The following is a 22,421-nucleotide window of genomic DNA, read 5'->3' as shown; positions in this document are numbered from 1 at the left end:
ATTTGCATACCGACAAGAACTGGGATTGTAGGCGACCAGCGGCGCGGAGAAGACGACGAAAGATAGGAGAAGAATAGCCGCAAAGCAACGCATTGCGGTTCTTCCCGCAGTACTTTAGGCAGAAGGTTCAGGGGTTTCCGACTGCTCCTTGTAATACACACCCACAGCCTTAGACTGAAGCGTAAACTGTGTTTCACACCATAGTTTATTAGCAGAAGAAAATCTGATAGAACATCGTGAATGAAGGCTTATACAGTCATAGAACAGACTGCCCAGCAAAACCCCGCACATGTTTCAACGGTTCATGAAAACTCCGCCTTTAAGGATTAGTCCCATTGTCCTTCACTAGGACTCCTCCTCAGTGGTTTGGTCTTAAATCATTCATTTCTATACTTTTTGTACACATTTGTGCTTCAGAAATCTGTACGAGCATTACAGTAGGGTTTTGTTTCCCTCTATATTGGCCAAATTTAATTTTTTTTTTTTTTATATAATTGTTAATAATTTATAGCTGCTATGTGTTCTTTTGGAACTAGTTGCAAAGCACTGTATTCCAACCTAGATGGCACATCATGGCAATTCTGGATATGATTCTTTTTCAGTATGAGGATTTCAGTCTGGTCCTGAGGCTCTTGTAGCTAGAGAGTCACTAGTAACTATTTGGCTAACATCCCAGGAATAGTATTCCCATGTTGCCTTGCTAGACATCAGTGCTTTCAACACTGTGGCTCATCCCCTCTTCTTCACTGCATTCAGTGTAGTTTTTGCTTCAGACACTGCCCTCTTATGGAACGTCTTTAGTCTTATTGACAACAGTATTTTCTTTCCTCCCACTTCATGTTATGCTGTACTTTAATGATGTCCTGCAATTCCAAGACCTCTGCTCTCCTCACTTCCACACTTCATAAACAAAGTTAGCAGTTTCTTAAGATGACTTTTGTAAAACAGGAATAGCAGTGTTTTTTTTTTTATCAGTCGTAGAATCTAAGGAAAATATACACTGTACCTGTCTCATGATAAAGCTGCCAAAGGAAAGTGGTTGATCTACAACTAAGAAATATTTATATTCAGTTCCTGAATAAAACATATATATATTCCTGTTCCTAAAGATTTCAGTGCTGCCTGTGCTGTTTTTTTTTTTTTTTTTTGAGGCAGTACTCCATAGGAGGAAAGGGTTTGCCTATTACCCTTCCTTCATAAGGCTGGGTGCTCATGAGATATGAACACGCTGTACACTGTTTTTTTCTTTTCAAATTCTGCAAAACAAACCTATAGATCTCTCTGCGAGCCCCCTACAACCTTCAACCTTTTCAGGGAAATTGTTGAAATCCACGGGCGAAGCCCACAGCAATAGTTGATATGCTTAAGGCTAAGGCCCCATATTGTGGAAATGCAGCATTTTTTTTTTTTTTTTTTGCATTTTTTGAGCCAAAGCCAGGAGTGCATTGAGCAGAAGGTAGAAGTATAAATATTTCCTATATATTTTCCATTCCTTTTGTAGCCATTCTTGGGTTTGACAAAAAAAAACCTTGACCCAAATCCTGCAGGTCAACTATTTTGTGCTGTGGGTTTTTGACGCTGCATGTAGATGATTTGTTTAACTCTCCTTCATTATACTGCTACTGTAGACCACAGCAGGTTAACCACTAGCAAGTTAACTGCAATCTCATATATACGTAAATTTCATGTGGAGCATAGCCTTAAAAATAATTCCATGCAGCAACTACATTTCTTAATAAATCTGATTGCACACGACCATGTGCTAACTGGCTGCTGTTAATGAATGGCACGGTCGGCATGTGGGCGACACACAGATGTCACCTGGGTGCTGCTCATGTACCGGCCATGCTTCTGTGGCCCCTTTAATTTGATGAATCGGGGAGGAATAGGATCTGTTTCATATTTTGTGGCCCAGACTGTTAGCCCACACAGGACTATGTATTTCACAGTAATGTGTACGGGCCATTGGAAATGGATGGGTCAATGTGCTATCCGGGAAAAACCCAGATAGCACACTGACTTAGCCTTAGCACATGGTCGCCTGCCCAGGGGCTAAAAACAGACTAGATGTCTAGGGCAGCTTATCCAGACAACCAGTGCCCTTCTTGGTACTGATATGGTGTATAAACCCCAAAACAGCTGTCTGCAAAGGAACCCCTCTTCCATCTGGAGGGGTTTCTGGTTTTGCCAGTATGAGGTTTATTTTTTAATTTTTTTTTTATACAGGATAGCTAGGTTGTATACAGTTGTATTTTTTTTCTTGGTTTTTCTTTTCTGAGACACTTAAGATTTAAAATACAGAGTTAAAGGGAAATTGTTGAAAGAAAATGATCAATTCTTTACATAAAATTTTGTTTAAACTTGCTGCTTAAGAATTTTTGGTGATGTTAAATTCTCCATGTTATAATCTACATTTAAAGGGATCCTATCATTGGAAACCCTTTTTTTTCTCGATAACACGTCGGAATAGCCTTAAGAAAGGCTATTCGTCTCCTACCTTTAGATGTCTTCTCAGTGCCGCTGTTCAGTAGAAAACAGCTTACAATGTAAGCGGCCATTTTCTTGTCGCCCGGGCATGCGCAGTCTGCTCTGCCCAAGGCCCGGGCCCTAGATAATTGAAAACACAGGACGGAAGAAAATGCGCAGAGAGGCGGGTTCCTGAAGAAGATGGAGGCATCGCTGGAGAGTTCTCTCGCAGCATTGGGGACACCCCCAGTGCTGTTTGAGCACTGGGGCCCGCCCCCAGTGCTGTGAGAGAACTCATTTGCATACTGTCGAAAACAGGGATTTATACCAAACAGCGGCGCGGAGAAGACATCTAAAGGTAGGAGACGAATTATTCCGATGTGTTATCGAGATAAAAAGGGTATCCAATGATAAGATCCCTTTAAATAAATCCTACACATCTTGCAATTCCAACTCTTGCCGCCAAGCCTAAAATAGTTTGACTTCCTGTTATCTGGGGATGGACCATGAGTCATAGACACAATGGACCTGCCTGGAGCAGGTCCTATTCACTTCTTTGAGAAAGTTTTCTCGGCAGGTTCTGTGACCTGGGCAGAGGTGATTGTGCAGAGAGGGGAGTAGATTAGATGTGACATCACCTATTGAGGATTGTATGTCTCATCTGCATACACATGATAGCTGGGATCATTAGTGTGCTGACAAGTGAGAGGGATGCTGCAAAGAAATCTACAACAACAGGAAGCATCAGCGTGTTTTATATGTGGCCAGAGTCAAAACCTCACCAAAATTTAAAAATGTTTAACCCTTTAAGGATACGTTAGTCAATACTTTTTTCATATTTTCCTAAATTAATAACTTTTTTTTTTACTTTGCTGTCGATATTGCCATGTTGAGAGCTTATTCTTTGCATGATAAATTGTACTTTTATTTGGCACCATTTTGGTACGTAGAATGTTCTGATCAGCCTTTATTAATGTTTTTAGTTGCCCATGTGGGAAAAAATACAATTTTATCATTTTTTGCATTTTGTTCCTACGGCATTAACTCTGCATTAAAAACAACATGGCAACTTTGTCCAGCAGGTCATTAATAATAACTGCAGAAACGCAGCTTTTTTAGTTGGAGATTTTGCTTGGGGTTTTTAAGCCAAAGTCAAGAATGGCTACAAAAGGAATGGAAATACGTATATAGGAATTTCTTATACTTCTACCTTCTGCTCAATTCACTCCTGGCTTTGGCTCATAAAACAACAGCAAAATCCGCAACCACAAAAAGCTATGTTTCGGCAACGTGGGGCCTCAGCCTTATAGTGGATTTACTGTGTTTACTTATAGCAATATTTTAACAACATTTTTCAAAAATTTTGATTTTCCTGATTCCACGGTATTCTGACTTTTTTTTGTTTTTATGAGCATTCCCTATACAAGATAAATAATGCTATTTGTATCTAGTGCTTCATACATGGCGATACCTAACTTATTTATTTTTGCTTACATTTTCTTTTTCATTTTTATTTTTTTTATTTTTTTTTAAAAGTGGGTTTTTGAACAGTCGGCTGGTGTTCATGAGTAACCCCCTGTTTTGGCGGTTGGGCTCCTGAAAGATGAAGAGTCCAGTACAAAGCTTAATCTAGCCCTAATATGTATTATTTCAATAATGCTGGCACAGATTTTTTCTCTAGCCCCCATCATTTCTGAACAATCAATGCTATTAGTGGTACATAATATGCTATTTAGACTCTGAACTGTCATGAGGGTGGTGTCGAGCAGAAACAGACCAAATTCTAATGATTCTGGGCTCTGACTCTGATTGGAACTTTGAGGCACTCCGCCCTACCTAACATAGCATTTCTGACATTACAGCGCGCCAAAACTAACTATGCTTTTTGCATGGGAAACAATGGAGACTAGAGAAATTCCAACTGTGCTGGAATCTGTTGACAAGTGTCTATTAACAGATGCTAAGAACTGGAATTGGTAAAGTTGGTGAAAGATTCTCTTTGAGTATACAGTCAGTGCGATGTAATGGTACAGTGTAGAGTGGGAAGGGATTAACATAAATTTTTGATTTAAAAATAGGTCTTTTTTGGCAACACATTAACTTCAAAGCAGTATAAGTAAATCTGATAACTTTAGTAAAATATCTAATGTTGACTTTAATTTGCATCAAGCAACACTGATGTTGGAGCAGAGTATGAAGGGCACTGCTGGTGTATTGATTTGCCCTTATATCTTAATATAGTTTGACAGTATATATTCACATTTGTGTCTCAAATATAGAAGTAATCATTGTGGGAAGATTTAAGATGTGTTAATATAATGTGAGACAAATTATAGCAAAGCATGCAATGTGTACAAAGGTGCCCATAGCACAAAGGTATTGACATTGTGAGTAACCTTATTATATGCCTTGCTGCAAGCTGTTACTGGCCACATGGCATTGATGAATTAGCTGGTCCAGTAGATTGTATGCTTTTCAGAGCCTAATGTGTCTTTATGTGACTCCAGTAAAGGAACATTACTACGAAAATACTGGGTTTACATGTAAGAATTACTTGCACAATATGTGCGGTGTGTATCTTGCAAATTGTGAGATGATATTCATGAGATGATATTTAATTCAGGGTTAATATAAATAACAGTTTAGCTATCTCTGCACAAAATTCAATTCAAAGGATATATCCCCCTTTGTAGTAGATGCATCTAAAAAAAATTTTTTAAAACTTGAGTATCAAACCTATAAACCCTTATTAATAATAAAGAACAGTCAAAAAGGCAAATGAGTTGCAATACAAATAGACAATACAAAGAATGTCATACTTGTTCATATGCTATACAAACCTTTTAATGGCAGTCCATATAGTAGAAATACTAATGCTGTGAATTGGAAAGATAGTACATAGAATAAATACATACAGTTAGAGACAAATAATATACAGCATTAGAGGAGTGGGCTGAGCACATCTATGGGAGCCATACCCTCTGGAATAGTTCTATGAATCTTGCTGGATCGAATTAAACATGTGGTATAATCTAATGGAGTTCATGCAGATTCTAACAACCAAGAATTGTAAATGCTATGTGTATTTGTAGTCAAAAAGTGCTGGGAGAGTTTAAAATACCAGTTAGGCATATCAAGGGATTTATCACCCACCCAAAAGGCATATGGTTGATCTCTTTAGGTACAATACAAAGTGCCACTATGCTGACATCCCTGAAAACAGAACGTTGAGACTGAGGGGTAAATAATATTTAGATGTGCAGAGACCAAATAGGTCCTATGTAGTACGTTCAAAGCGGTTTTTAGGAGCTAAGGAAACCTGTACGCTCCCTATATTCAAGGTTCTGAGGGAAGAACTATGGTAAGAATATGCAAATCTGTCTTCTGTGATGTAAATAGGAAGACATCTTAAGGGTGCATTCACACTACGTAATCGCCAGCCGCTTGGCATGAGCAGAGCTAGCCGTACACGCCGGCACTTCCCATTCACTTCAATGGGAGTGCTCGTAGTGAAAAAAGCAGCCCATTCATTTCTATGGGGAGCGCTCGTATGCCGGCTCCCATAGAAATGAATGGAACTGCTTTATACGCCGCTTATTCTGAACGTGTTTTACGTTCAGAATCAGCTGCCGTATACGTAGTGTGAATGAGCCCTTAGGCAAAATCCAAATTCTGTACAGGCAGTCTGGATGGACGATGTGGCCTTTTTCTGCCATCTCTGTGTCTATTGCAGTGCTTTGCACAAGAGATGAAGTTGTCATATATTCAAACCCCTAGAATGATTAAAGAAGGCTAATTTTTTTTACATACTAAAAACACACACTTAAAAACTTTTAACACTCCTTTTCCCATTTAATATATATACAAAGTATTACGTAAACCTATCGGGTGTTTTTTTTTTTTTTTCCTCCACCCTAAGCTAATGAACAGTATCAAGCAATGACCTTCCCTATGGTTACGCTCACTAAGGGAGCGTTCACACTACTGTTGGTGTCCGACAGGTAGTGTCCGCTCCTAGTGTCTGCTCAAAATCTGTCACGGACATTAGGAGCGGACACTAGCTGTGTCCGTGACACCTGTCATTCACTTAAATGGGCATCGGGTGCGTTCTTTTGCACTCCGTGCCTGTCCTTCCCTGTCCGCAAGTGAAGATGTCCGACTTCTCAAGCGGACAGAAAAACCTGACATGTAGGTTTTTCTGTCCGCTTGAAAAGTCGGACATCTTTGGGAACGGACACTTAAGGACACCCACGAACAGTAAACGAACGCACCCGATGTCCATTTAAATCAATGCAAAATGTCACAGACACAGCTAGTGTCTGCTGCTAATGTCCACACAAGATTTTGAACAGACATTAGCAGTGGACACTAGCTGTCAGATACCGACGGTAGTGTGAACGCTCCCTAAGTGAAACGCAGATTAATTTGTCACTTTTAGTTCCTGGCGGTGCAGTAACAGCAAAACCCCAGCCAGGAATTAATGGGTGTCACACTTTCAACAAAGTGAATGCACTGGTGCCCAGGAATTGGATTTGGCTATAATTGCACCTAGTTACAGTGTCACCATCCAATAGAATCACACTAAGGCTGAGGCCCCACATTACAAAAATGCAGCTTTTTTATTGCAGATTTAGCTGCGTTTTTTTTTCCGTCAAAGCCAAGAATGGCTAGAAAACAAATGGAAAATATATAGGAAGCTTCTTATATGTCTCCCGCCTGCTCAATCTACTCCTGGCTTCGGCTCAAAAAAACCAGCAAAATCTGCAATGAAAAAAAGCTGTTTCTGCAACGTAGGGCTTTAGCCTAAGGCCCCCAACATTTTTGGAACACAGCTTTTTTTGTTACATATTTTGCTGCGTTTTTCTGAGCCTAAGCCAGGAGTGGATTGAGCAGAAGGGTATAAGAATGCGGTATAAGGGTATAAGAAAGGGTATAAGCGTATAAGACGCTCCCTATATATTTCCCATTCCTTCTGTAGCCATTTTTAGCTTTGGTTGAAATAAACCGCATCAAAATCTGCAACAAAAATGCTGCGTTTCTGCAATGTGGGGCCTCAGCCTTACGCCTCCTGCATACAAATGGCACGGATGTGGTTTTCACTGACCTATACCTTAAAAATGAATTGACAGGGCTGCAAATGCAGACAGATATAGGGGATGTATAGGACACATATAGGACCTGCTCAATAGTTTTCAGCTCTTCAATTTGGCCCAGATACACAGCCACAAAAAGAATGGCTGTATATATGGGTCAATTGAAATATATAGGTCTGTACTTTATCCGCAGTTGTAGATAGAGTCTGGTCATGTGCATTGCAGGTTAACTCAATGTGCCTCATATTAATAGCAGTTAACCCCATCATGTCCCTCACATTAACCTCCTGTGTGCTTTACATAAGGAAACACTGATATGTGAGACACATGGAGGTAATAAGCGAATATCTTCATTATATAGGTCCTTCATTAGTACCCCCATATGTCTCACACATCAGTAACCCTTATGTGAGCAACACAGGGGTTAATGTGAGGAACATGATGGGGTTAACTGCTATTAATTTGAGGCACATGGAGTTACTAAAACTAAATTAATAACCCCAAATGCCTGACAGTAATAAGAATAGTTAGTAACACACGTACCTAGTGTTGTTTTTACTTTCACTTTGCTTCCTCTCCTCCTTAGGGCTGCAGACGGCAGGAGCTCCTCCTCACATGTAGCAGCAGGTCCAGGGAGCCCTTATCCTGTGCAGTGAGAGGCTCACCTCTGATTGGTGGGCAGTGAGAGAAGGGGGCGTGTCCTACACCGCAGCTCTACCAGAGCACTGAAAGGGACGCGCTCTCTCAATTTAGTGTATGAAAGTTGCGGGCTGGCTGCCGTGCCAGCAAAATATGTCTCGCGTGCCAGGGGTTGCCGACCCCTGTACTAGATCATACCTTGTGTAGTGTGATTAGTATGTCGCCCATAGCAAAATCCACACGTAATGCATACAGAAATTGCAGTCAATTCACCTTAGATGTGAATGCAGCCTTCATGTTGAGTGAATTTCCACATACATGAATAGATGTTTTATCATTAAAAGATTTTATATAGCCTTTTAAACAGGTATCAAATTGTATATTCCACAGCCTTCTGGCGAAGTTCCTTTGCACAGCTCATCAGTTTGTCTCTCATATAGAAAATACTGTATGTTATGAGGGATCTGTTTTTAGTAGCTTTCTTTAAGGGTAAAACATTCTTTCAGATTTCAGCACCTGTAAATTTCTATGTAGCTGTACTGTTTAGAGTCATAGAGTGATCTAAGGGTCTCACTGAAGTACCAAAACAAATCTCAGAGCGAGAGAGGGCAAGAAAGTGTGTTATTGTTAATACTCGTGCACCAAGGGTGACTTGTAATGATGTAGTATGACTGCCTCTCCAGCACTCATATATCATACTCTGTGAACTTGACATTCGCCTTTAGGATGAAAGCTGCCTGCTTCAACACATTGGCTTGTTGATTCATTTTAGTGTTTGAGTAGGATAAAGTAACATAATCAGGTACGTTTAATAAAATGTTCTACTTTATTCGTGCACGGCTCAGCACAGCGGGATCATAACGCTGACATATCTGTCTCCTGATGAGACCATTGCACTATATGTGTAGGTTCTCACACTAGCTGGCATGCATACTCATTCTTATGCAATTATGTAGTTTTAGATTTTACATTCTTCATGCTTTTTATGGTAAATTTACTAATATTCTTCTTTTACATCATCAAAATGGCTTCTAAACTACTTATACACTGATGAGTAAAAGGGTAACAATGTTTTGAACTTGTGACTTTCAGGCTCCGTATCTCACCCTACATTACACCTTAGAACGTGAAACTACCATCATTTTATAGACCTTCATCTTGGCTATCTATTACATAAATTTGACTTGCAACTGTTTAGCATATGATTAGTTCTGCAGATTTTTGTCATGTAACTGCATTGTTACGGTTTTGCTGCTAATTATTATTTTGTTGTTATTTTGTGAATCCACCTTTTGGCTTATAATACTGCCTGAATACTTCTGGGCATGCTGTTAATCAGATTCAATTATGTTTTGACCAAAATCTTTCCCAGGTCATTTCTACATGTTCCCAGTGTTGGTGCATACTGCTAGAGTAATTTGGGTACGAATACTGCTTTTTCTTCCTCTACCCACAAGTGTATGATTGGGTTGAGGTATGGGGACTGTGTATACAGCACCTCTACTTCTTTGTCATTGCATCATTTCTTTACTAATCCCGACGATTTCTTCGGGTCCTTGTCCTGCTGGAACACTATGTTGTCCTTTTCGTACCCATAGTACTTGACTGTACAAAGTAACTTAACTTGTAGAATACTCACATATAGCTCAGCTCGCTATCGATCCTGGTCAAGTATCCAATGCATTTGGCTGTGAAACAAGCCCATATCATCAGATTTCGGCCACCGAACTTGACAGCGTAAGTTCACATGGCGATTTTTGTTCCGGAACCTGAGGCGGAAAAAACTCCTAATCAACTTCCATTGATTTCAATGGGAGCCGTCTTTTTGGTCAGGATTTTGAATAAAGATCCGTGTGAACTTACCCTTACTTCAATTTCAGTATCCGTTCCCCCCCGCCCCTTTTTTTCTTGTTCCTCACAGACCGATTCGAACTTATTAGGGCCCAATCTATTGACTTTCATTCCATTGCTCCAAATCACCTGTTTCCAATCTTCTACTGTCCTGTATTTATATTTTTTATTTTTTTTTGCAAACTCGATCCAGTGCTTTTTATGATGATCTTGTAGTCAAGGCTTCTTCCCTGGAGATGAGCGAGTAGTATTTGAAACTCCTGTTTCGAATAGCACGCACCCATAGGAATGAATGGACGCAGGGGGTTAATCGGCCGGCTACTGGCAAAGTCTGCATGCCGGCCGCTTCCATTCATTCCTATGGGTGTGTGCTATTCGAAACGGGAGTTTCAAATAGTACTCGCTTATCTCTATTCTTCACCTTTTCAGACTTGTGTAATGTGCATCGCACAGTGCTTGTATGGACATCTGTGATTTCACTATCATGAAGCATAGGGCCACCACCACTGCCCTGTTTGCCACGCCACTACTGAAAGACCTTGTGATGCCGACTTCCTCCTCTTAGCTTTTGAATGGATGGACTTCATTTTGTTTTCTTTTAACTGTCATTGCACTCACGTGATGCAGTTTAGCAATTTTCTTGGCGGAAAGACCACTATCAATGAGCTGGATGACACAGTTATCCTTTCTTGGGAAATCTTATTCATGACTAATTCTTGATTTAAGCCTCACTTTTCAGTTTTTTATTTGTTAAAAAAAGTTTAAAATATCCAATAAATTTCGTTCCACTTCACAATTGTGTCACACTTGTTGATTCTTCCCCTAAAAAATGAAATATGATATCTTTGTTTGAAGCCTGAAATGTGGCAAAAGGCTGAAAAGTTCAAGAGGGCTAAATACTTTCACAAGGCACTGTATGTGTTTATTATAGATAACCATACACTATACTCCTCTCCTGCAGTACCACAAAGATAAATGGGGTGGCAGCACACATGCAAGATCTGCTAGTCTATTCATATGGCGGTGCATGTACCCCCGTTGTTATGAACGGCATTCCAGTCCCCCACAATGAGAGTTATCCCCTTTCTTGTGAATAGGGGTTAACTTGCACTTAATGGAGCACCCCTTTTTGATTTTTTGGGAAGTTTTCTTGTGTATTCTGAAAATGATCTCCAAAGATATTGAGCGGTGGGTACCTCAAGTCTGGTAGAAAACGTGAATAAATGGATAGTAAATAGAGTTAGTGACTGAATTCCTGAACAGTACCTACATATACTAAGTAATATACAGTGTTTGACAAGGAGCAAGCCAAATATTTATTTTCCTTAACTCTCTGTAACTTGTCAAAATGAGATGTCATAGAGGAAATGCAAGAAACAGTCAAGGCGAGCTTATGCTGATCTAGATTATGGGATAATGTGGGATGTTTCTTTCTAGCTTCCTTTTTCAGTCATGTATATGGAATTTGTGGGACGGCGTACGTTACCAATGCATTTTGGGTAATATCATAGATGGTGCATATAGAATACATACTTTTAAATAAATACTTCCATCTACTGAAAATGTAGTATGAACTTATTTTACCATATGAAGGTATTATGAGCCCAGTTACTGCAAGCAGACAAAAAATATATCCAGGATTATCCAAGTGAACAAAATCATTAAGACAGTATGGTGTGGAGCATATTAGAACATATAAGGAGATATTCTTCCATAATAATTAATATTCTCTTTACTTAGCCAGCCATGTTAAAGGAGTTGTCCCATCTCAAGGATCCTATCTATACTGGTAGCTTATGTAAATTGAAGCCTTTTCCTAAATATATGGCTTTAGAAATTCTGCTTTCTTAACCTACTATGTGATCTTATTCCTCCCATTGTTTACACTGCATTGCTATAACCACAGACCTTGGAGATAGGACAAGTGACATCAGGACAATCCGTTCAGATATTTGCACTTTGCTGATAAAGCCAAGCCTCTTATCTCTCTATGTAAACTCACAGATAACACGGAGTCTCTTCTGTACAGGAATCTGCAGATAGTCTCACCTGCAGAAGTGTTCTTTGTCCCGTTCAGTGGGAGGGAGGGAGGGAGGGAGGGAGAGAAATACAGGAAGTGAGAAGCAGACATTGCATACAGCCTTGCTGAGATGGGAGAATCCCTTTAAGAACACAGAGATCCGCCAACTTGACAGCATGTACTTGAATACGTATTGCTCTTCTTTAGTTGATCTAGTAGTAGGCACATGCACGGTTTCCACCTAGGTGGTATTCACTATATCTAACAAAAAGACACCCCACTGAAATCTCAAGGTAAATGAGTTACTTATATAAAATACACCTTTTTTGGGGCATTCTTACACATGGTTTTCAGTAGAAGTAGAAAAAGTAGTTGGTTTATCTCTCTTCTCTTCTATCTGCACATTGAAGAATGTAAAACCAGTTCTGGAAATGCGGATTCTTACTGTTTGTTCAAGGCTGTCATCCATTTATGAAGGAGTTGGAGTTAGAGCAGACTTGGAAATCTGAGTCCAGCTGTGCAAGAATATTTGGTGCTTTGGCCTACCGACTCCACAACCCTGCTGGGGAAGAAACAATGTTGAGGCCCCTTTCAGTTCCTGCTTAATGTCTGTAGGTATCGGTCACTAGAAATTTCACAGATTCACTTCTACTCCATTATCTTTTTATCCATGGCAATGACCTGAACTTGGTAATTACTGGATTTCCTGAGTTGATATTGCGCTTTGTGCTATAATTTTTTTTTTTTTTTTATATTTAATGGAGGAGAAATTCCACATAAAGAACACCCTGTGACCACAATGTCATTTCATGATACAGATCCCTCTATAAAACAGTGCAGGTAAAGGAGTTTTATTTCTCCCCATTCACTAATAGAGCAAATCTGCAACACTCAGTCTGTGAACACTGCCGAAAAAATGATTTCTTATTGCAGATATAAAGAAATGTGTTTTCAGAAAGATGTAAGAATGATCAGAATTGAGCAAGCTACACAGCTTAGGTACAAGATTTGGAGAAAGTGTTTCTGTACAACATGGCAGGATTGTGTTGCTAATATGAATCGTTTTCTAGAAAAAAAAACCATTTTTTTAAATTATTTTTAAAGCCTTAAGTTGGATTTGGAGAGCAAAAAACTTTGATGCTGCAGAAGTACAGTGACTTTCTGGATTATTGGATATCCGATCAAAGGAAGGTCTAGTCCTCGGGCCCTACTTGAGTCTTCATTCAGAATAAATCTAACTCATTGTACAATAACAAAGGACATTCACTCACATTCATTCATTATCCGTTTGGGTTTAATTTTTCCAAAAAGCAATAAGTGTTTCTAAGAGTCCTGAATGTCCTATATGTGGCGAACATATTGTGCGTGCTACACTTTGAAAAAAAAAAAAATGGAAGAAAATAGATTCCATTACACAAATAGCATTGCTGCAAGTCAGTCTGATCTCATCCGCAGCAGTACAGGAATATCTAACAAAGCAACAGTCATCTTAAAGGGAAAGTGGATCCGACTATGATGTAGACGAATGGAGCCTCGGGGCTTGCAGAATTTGGGCAGATTGCAGTATGAGAACATTCAGATTTCGCAGAGGAAACGTTGACATCTTCTGAGATGATGGCTAAACCTATAAAGTCTAGACTTGGTCTGTAAAGCTGCAGATATTTTATGGCCACTTCTAAACACAATCATTATCCTTTAATTTGTGTTGGGGGGAGCGCCGTCTAATTACTGGAGGAAAGAAGAGAAACTCCTGTGGCACAGCACTATTAGGCCACTGAGATTTCTGAAAGGCCCCGGCCCATGTGGTGTGTATTAAAGCAATGTTGGTAATTTCACTGCTGCTAACTTAAAATCCTCAAGGGGGAGTTAATTACAGGAAAACCATTCCAAATATCAATAAGCTGCATATTTTCCATGACAAGGGGTTTCTCGGCTCAGGTTGAACAATTGCAAAATGTTGCACATATGCTACCTTGACATACAGGAATGGTGTTTCATTTCGAGCTGTATTAGGGGCGCTGCTCCTCACATGGAAGCCTTGTAGCTTTGGGGAGTTTTATTTATGTAAAGACAAGTGTTCTCACGAGGGGGGAGGACATTTTTCCTAGCACCTCTTGATTGAAACTATGCAATACAAGCCTCGGGGTTGTTCTAGACTTTTCCTTTTGTATTTTCGTGTTCGTGTAGAACAGCAGATGAGGGTTGTTGGGCACATCTGTAGCTGTCCATGTACAGGCCTCTGCCAAATAAAAGGTCAACAAATGGCTTTTAAAAAAAAAATAAAAAAAAATTGTGGTGCACCTACATATTTTCAGACTGTATAAAATATTGACTAGTCATTGCTCAGGCTAAGATAAGCAGGTATTTTATGGTATTCTTGTATGGATCCTCATCAGATTTACATTTAGTGTTTACGAGATGACAAAAAAGTTACCTGCATATTTATAACTGCCCAGTCTAGCTCAGATAGAAACTCAAATTGAAAAAAAAAAAAGTTTGCTTTTTTTTTTTTTTTTTTTTTTTTTATAAAAAAAATTCGTTTTATGATACTTGATAAATTTGGTTCATAGCTTTTGGTCAACTAAAGGGTTCTGACCCAGTTGGATGTTACTTTCATATGTCTACAGAAGAAACTTCTCACACAGTCTGGCCCCTATTGTACGGATTTGGAAAACTGCTATATATATATATATATATATATATATATATATATATATATATATATATATATATATATATATATATATATATAATTTACCTCAGCAAACAAGATTATCTAGGACGGTGGTACTTTTCAAGCAGCCAATGGGAGATCCAGATGCATGAATAGACTCCACACGCTGAGTAGAATAGTGATGTAGAAATAATAAAATGTCTTTTTTGCACTGAAAGGGTTATTGTGAAAGAATATTCAGGTCACCAAATACTGTACCACATTGCCTGTTCACCTTCATACAATCACTGTATATATCACTATAATGCCATTTATCAGACTTGTATATACTGTAGTACAGATTATAGATACACAATTATTGAGTTGTAGGTGCGGGTATTGCGGTGTGCGATATGTTTGTTGATCTTACCACTTACAGATGTTTTCTTTACATTCATTGTAGATCCAGAAGAAAATGCTATTGTGAAAGGAAAGCAGTCAATCAAGAGTCAGGTTGTTGGAGGACAGATATCTGAGAGCGATAGCCTTCTGGAAGGGGATGATGACACCTTGTCATCATTAGAGGAGAAGGACTTGGAAAATCTGACAGGTAAATTGAAAGCTAACTCTGCCAATATGATGATACCTATTGTACTGCTTGCCCGTGCCGTTTACTTGGTTTTATTTTTGAAATATGCCAAGCAAAATTTTAGCCCTGGTTCAGATCTCTGTACGTACAGGGTTTCCTGTTATATTACATCCTTCACAAACAAAACTGTGTTCTATATCTAAACCATGCATTACATCCACATGATCTTCCCTGGCCATTTGTATATGTTACTGATCTTTATTGAACCTGATCTAAAGCTCTTAGATACCGTCCTTATAGATTATGATGTTAGCGCCCCTTCAGTAACCACATTGATGAAGTTTATGGTCATAGTATCTGGTATTGAACTTCAAATGTAATTTGCACCCACATCAGACCCTCTGCCGAGTGAAATTCATAATCTAATGTAAAGGACATCTGCCTCCATTTTTCTTTCTATTAATTTTTTGTCAGATAATATATTCTAAGGTCTGGGCATGCACAACTTTAATTTTTTGTTCATGTTTTTTTGCACATTTTGAAAAAAAAGCCTAAACAAATCTCCTGCTTTTTTTTTTTTGAAGACTGTTTTTGGTTCTGCTTTTAATTGGTGGAGGATTTTTTTTGCACAAGGAATTTTTTAAGGCATATTAAAATCCTTAGGGTCCATTCACATGGAGTTTTTTGGTGAGGATTTTGGCAAGGAAAAAATCCGCTTCAGGAATTAGGAAATCCTTTTTTTTCCCTCCAGCACAGTGTATGGACCTTGAAAAATCCGCTAGCGGTTTTTCCACGTGGTTTTTGCCAATTCCATGCGGATTTTCCACCTCACATTGACTGCGTTGGTTTTTGCAGGCGGAATCCACCTGAAGAAAGCTTTTTTTTTTTCCAGTAGTGGGAAAAAAAAAGCTAGCGGAACCCACAGAAAATTACAGGGAGGATTTTTTTCCACTTGGATTCTGACACGGATTCTGCGCCAAAATCCTTGCCAAAAAACTCTGTGTGAATGGACCCTTATTCAAGTCCATGAATACCAACATCCTGCATTTTGAATAAAATACCACTGACCACAAATAAACAATAAGAAATGCCACCAATCAAAATGTTGTGTATAAAGATGTTCATCATTTTTGTATGTATATTCTTGTAATAGGAGACTTACAAAAAAAAACTCCACAAACAGTCTGTGTAAATATGGCCATAATGAGTATTGTAGGCTTTGCACTGTACGGACCAATTGCTTTCATTGTTGTTCAACAGTAAACGTTAGGTCACTTGACAGAACAATGTGTTAGCAGCATGTAAATGAAGCATTTTTGGAAAGATACCACCAGTTTGTGAAGCCAGCAGGAAGAAGTATTATTACTTCTACTATATTTTTGCATACCCTTAAAAACCACTAATGGCTTTGCTGCAAAAATCTACCAGAAAAACTTTGGCTTTTTTTCCGAAAACAAATGCTGCATATGATACCAGCATAGTGGGTGAGGTAGAAGCCATAATGGATATTGATGAGCAGCCATAAGAAACCTAGAATAGATGCATCATAGAAGGCTCAAATTATTTGTAAAAAAAATAAAATAACAATGTCCGCATTTTGATGTGAAATGTCCTCTGAAGAGGAGTTGTCACCACCTGTGGCATGTGTCTTAGTAAAGATTTTATTCCCCATAATATAGCAATTCTACAGCATCTTCTCTAAGAACTCTGCATTGCGATGTTCCTCTGTTAATGTTTCTAGAATTTATGAATAAATTGACTGAGTGTTACCAGTTGGGGTTGTGTCCCTTTATATTCAGTGCTTACAGTATCAGATTGTTCAGGATCATAGTAATGATAACTTTATATAGCGCCAACATATTCCGCAGCACTTTACAAATCACCTCTCTGACTTGGGGAATGGTACCACCCAATACATTACTATGTAACCGTTTAAGGCAGATGTGGAGAAAATGCTGCAAATTAAGAATGCCTTTCATTGCATTGATCTTAAAGGGAGCTGAGGTGCAGTAACCGCGCTCTACCACTACACAGTACAAGGAGCCAACATCTTCCAGCTCTGCCATGTACTGTATAGTAGCAGTGTTGGAAGGGGCCCTGTACAGCTGCAGGAGTTGCTTGTTGACCGCCATGAATCAGATATTTATAGCCTATCCTAACAATTGGCCATAAATACATCCCTGACCAACTCCTTTAAAACTTTGCTTTTGAAAGAATCCTTACTTTGCAGCACTGCTTATCTGCCTAAAACTTTTGCACAGTATTGTATATATACAGAAATTCCTAGTTGAAATAACAGGAACAGAGCAATGGCCCTCTTTAAGTATACTTGTATCCTTTATTACAGATTCTGTAGCCTGTTCATGTGCAGCCATAGTAGTACAATAGAGTTTGTGTCTCTAAAGAAAGCGTAGAAATGCATTTTGCTTGCTTATGAGACACTTGGTAGCGGCAGACTGAGGAAATAAGTTCATCTTTATTCTTGGATGCCTAAGTCAGCTCTGTGTTCAGGCATAGGTCTTATTTTGAGATCTGAGTGTGTGTGTGTATATATATATATATATATATATATATATATATATATATATATATATATATATATATATATATATATATATATAATTCTCATTATGGCCTATTTTAGCCTAAACCTTTTTTTATACTTCTCAATACAATTAGAAGTATATTAGTATTGGTAAAACATTATATAAAGGGAGGGTAACTACACCATCATTTTTGGAGATTTGGTGGTACAATAATATCACTGTTCTGCAGAAGGAAAATTAAAGATGAGCCATAGTTGTCATTTAATTTAGACATTTTCATCGGCATCTGTATTCTCCTAATATATAAATGAATTTAACAGGTACAAAGACATACCTATATATGCTTCAGAACGGCCAGTTTTTGGTGCAGCAGCCCCTCCCCCACAACGCTGCAGCCCTATCCTGCATATGGGTCTCTAAAAGCCATCCAGTTCCCCAGAGAGAGTTATGTGGTGTGCCATACTGCAACTTAAAATTCATTGACAGTGAATAATCCAAGCAGCTGAGGGGCTGATCTTGTATGTGCAGCTTCCTCCATCAGCCATGAGGACAACGTATAAAGCATCTTCTCAGTGATGAAGGGAAGAAGTATTTTATATATAGCCTTCACATCACCTTGTATATGTATATATATATGTATGTATATGTAGTGATGAGTTAATAATTAATTTCTTGTACTGTGTAGCTTCTATACCAGGTTGTGCTGAATGAACCCATTGGGGGTTGTGAATAAAACACATCTGCATTACAGCATTTCACCCTGTATGAGGAAAATGTCACACACTGAGAAGAGTTGTTCGCCATCATATGTTTTTGATACTTTTTTGCATACTTTAAAGATGTAGCTTTTGTTTTTTCTTCATGTCACATAATAGATGACATATTTTCAGAAGTTTAAAATAGTCTCTCACCTTTTATGGTAAACCATTTTCTAGAATAATGTGGTATACAAATTGTATATAGAGCTGTCTTTAATCCCTGAACATGTACAACCCCCTGTACCCTTATCATCCTATAATAAGTGGTCTAATATTGCTGTAACACACATTTACAATATTACAAATAGCTCAGGATTGTAATGGTTTTATATGTGTGAAAGGTCTGACAAAAAAAATTAGGAAAAAAATAGAGTGCACATAAAATGCAGAGGAATACAATGATACTGTAATGGAGGTGACAGGGATTTAATTACATAATCCTGACAATGGCAATAGGATTAAGAGGTAATCCTCAATAATAAAGTGATGGGGCTTGGAAATGAAGTGTAAATTGTCAGCCCCCTCCCCTCTTCCAGCAGGCTGCCCTTGCCTCTTGCAGCTGCCCTCTCCCTCCTATAATTGAATGTCGGGGAGTGATTGGAAAAATGTTATTTTGCCTGTGGATTACATGTTAATGCTCAGGGTGCAGGAGAACACAGAGCTGCTTATTTCATTCATTTGTGAGGATGAGCACTGGGAAATCAGGGAAGCTCTGGAGCTATCTGCTGCCCATCTGCAAACACAATGTATCTGGAGACTTGGAAGAAAGGGCAGAGCTGCTCTAATCTCAGCACAGAATCTTCCTCATTGTCCACATGGCACACATGAAGATTGATGCTAGATTAAAGACACTCACCCGTCTAACAATCGATGGAAATGACAATTCATCTGAAATTCTTTGGCAGTAATTCACCAAAATCATTACCTGGCCCTGTGCTCCTCATCCCTCAGCACTATATTAATCCAGAATTTCCGTGTCACTCATGTACTGCACAGCCCTGTGTACTGTATGGTGATCAATAAGCCTATATACCTGCAGATATAAGTGGCAGGTATGGATTATAGGAGACTTGTGTATCATGTATGTACCGCTATGTATTAGAGAGAGGCTATTCCCTGCTGAAAGGGCAATATATATATATATATATATATATATATATATATATATATATATTTATACAGCTAACACTGCTCTGCACATAAGGGGCAGGTTGTATATGCAGTGCATGTGTGCAGCTATATATTCCACTATGATCTACATAAATAGGGAGCAGATTGTATTGTACAGTGTGTGCGTGTGTGTATGTATGTATGTATATATATATATATATATATATATATATATATATATATATATATATATATATATTTTCAGTATATCAGACTAAGCTCTCTAGAAAGGAGCAGTATTTATGTATCTGATACTCTACAGAACCTATGGGAGAATGTATGTACATATGTATAACTGTACTACCATATCATACTACAGCAATAAAGAGAAGTATGTGTATGTACAGCTCTATAGCGATATTATATCAGACGAGGAACGATATCTATGTATAGTACGTGTGTACCTATATATTATCTCATATATAGCTGTACAGAAATGAGGAGCAGTATGTACATACAGATTATAGCTATATATATATTAAACTACTATATCACAAGCATGGAAATGAGGAGCAGTATATATGTGTAGTTTTACATTATGCGACTGCTCAACAGAAACTATAGGCGTGTGTGTATGTATGTGTGTGTGTATATATATATATATATATATATATATATATATATATATAATATTACATCAAACTGTGTTCTGGAGAAAGTAAAACTTGCATTTCCACGTGTGGTGTTCTGTATTATGCTGTACAGAACTGCTGGATGTATACATGTACATAAGTAGCTGCATGTAATGAGACTGCTGTACACAGATGATGACATTTATGTATGTACATTTGTACAGTATATCTATGTAGTAAAGCAATGGTGATATTATGTACGTGTAGCTATGTATTATGAGACTGCTCTACAGAACTTGTAGCATTAGTACATTAATATGAACATGTATCTTGCTATCTATGCTCTACGAAAAAGAAACCTGATAGATATTTGTAGCTAACCATGCTGTACAGAAATATCGGGCAAGATGTATGTACATGAGTGTAGCTATATATAAAGCCATGTTCTAAAGAAATAATGGGATTGTGTATGTACATGGCGTGTAGTTATGTATTATGAGACTACTGTACAGAAATGATGGCACTGTCTAGCGATATATCGAGAGTTTATGGCATTTTGTATGTGAATGTGTATTTGTACTTAAGTCAATGCGCTTCTCACATAAGCGCATCAGGTGTGTATATTGCTGTGCACTATACTATATATAATCTATAAAGTGTGCAGGATAGTTTCAGGTGGATTGCTACGGGATGTATACATGGGAGACCGCGTTTTGCATGCGTATCTGTACTGAGTTTATGCTAAACTAAGGACATCATAAACCTATCCGTGTAGTGTTTTCTGATGTTGTACTGGGCTATGGGAATGTTTTCTGTAGAATCCTACGTGTGTGCGTGTGTGTGGACTATGACTCGGCTATCGTATACTTACAGCCATGTCCTACATATGTGATGTGTTTGCCAGGAGATCGCCCGATGTCTATGTAGTGTATTACGTACATAACGTGTCCTCAACTTCCTCCCTCCTGTTATATTGATGCCCATTTACCCTCCAGGGTCTCACACAGTTCTTTTTTGGCAGGTCCGGTGAGTCTGAGCACCCCCGCTCAATTGATAGCCCCCTCTGCGATGGTAAAGGGGACCCTGTCCGTCACCTCCTTTGAACTCTACTTTGAGGTGGATGAGGATGATCCGAACTTTAAGAAAATCGATCCTAAGGTAAGAGAAAGTGACCCTCAGTTTATAGCAGCCCCCTGTGATGGATGAGGCTGGGAGGCTGTCACAGCTGGGCCTACACCAGTACTATTGTACTAGACTATCCCAGCATAGCGAATAGTCCGACAGCTGTACGATTACTTACAGTATAGCACACTTGTATGTATTACTTCTGTACAATTAGTTACAATGTAGCTCATTTCTATAGATTACGGCTGTACGATTAGTTACAATGTATCATTACTGCACCAGGTCTATTTATTAGAATGTAGCACATCTGTGGGTATCTCTGCTGCACTAGCCCTACAAGTGTACCATTAGTTACAATGTAGCATATTTGTGTATAGTATTGCTGTAGCAGACCCACGGGTGTACCATAGTCACAGTGTAACACGTTTATTTTGTACCCAGTCCTTGAGGTGTACAATGAGTTTCATTAGCACACTAGCAGATTTGTTTGTATCACTGCTGCACTAGTCTTAAAGGAGTAAACTACTAGACAGTGTAGCACATTTGTTACAGTGTATCACAATTGTATATATCACTGTTTCAGCAGTCCTAGAGGTGTACGATTAGTTACAATATAGCACATTTATATATATCACTGCTGCAGCGTACGATTAGTTAAGTGTATCCGACTTGTTTGTATGTCCGCAGGACATTACATCTAGTATAATAGGGCTGGGCCTGCTGTTACTGCTGCTCCCCCTAGTCTCTACTAACTTCCAGGACAAATCACAATTTCCCGGTCATCAGCATAGTATATATTATATTATTACCTTTAATTCATGTGTGTATATTTAGTAATATTATATAGTGGACATATCCATAAAATAGTTTTATTTAATGCATCCACGTGTTCTAGATTTAAAATCACCTTTTACTAAAAATCAATGTAAAATGATTTCT

The 22,421-nt window shown here is 38.5% G+C and overlaps 1 protein-coding gene across 2 annotated transcripts in view; it reads left to right on the top strand.

Annotated features, from left to right (window-relative positions):
- LRBA (LPS responsive beige-like anchor protein) overlaps positions 1 to 22,421 on the top strand; it is a 426,487-nt gene that overhangs the window by 215,109 nt on the left and 188,957 nt on the right. For both annotated transcript variants that reach the window (XM_075287867.1, XM_075287860.1), the window contains exons 38-39: positions 15,186 to 15,332; positions 21,379 to 21,515. In XM_075287867.1, coding sequence (XP_075143968.1) covers positions 15,186 to 15,332; positions 21,379 to 21,515 — 284 coding nt within the window. The remainder of the gene's footprint in view (positions 1 to 15,185; positions 15,333 to 21,378; positions 21,516 to 22,421) is intronic.

Source organism: Leptodactylus fuscus, chromosome 1 (assembly GCF_031893055.1).
Source record: "Leptodactylus fuscus isolate aLepFus1 chromosome 1, aLepFus1.hap2, whole genome shotgun sequence".
Lineage (NCBI taxonomy): Eukaryota > Metazoa > Chordata > Amphibia > Anura > Leptodactylidae > Leptodactylus > Leptodactylus fuscus.
This window is presented reverse-complemented; position numbering and strand designations above follow the sequence as displayed.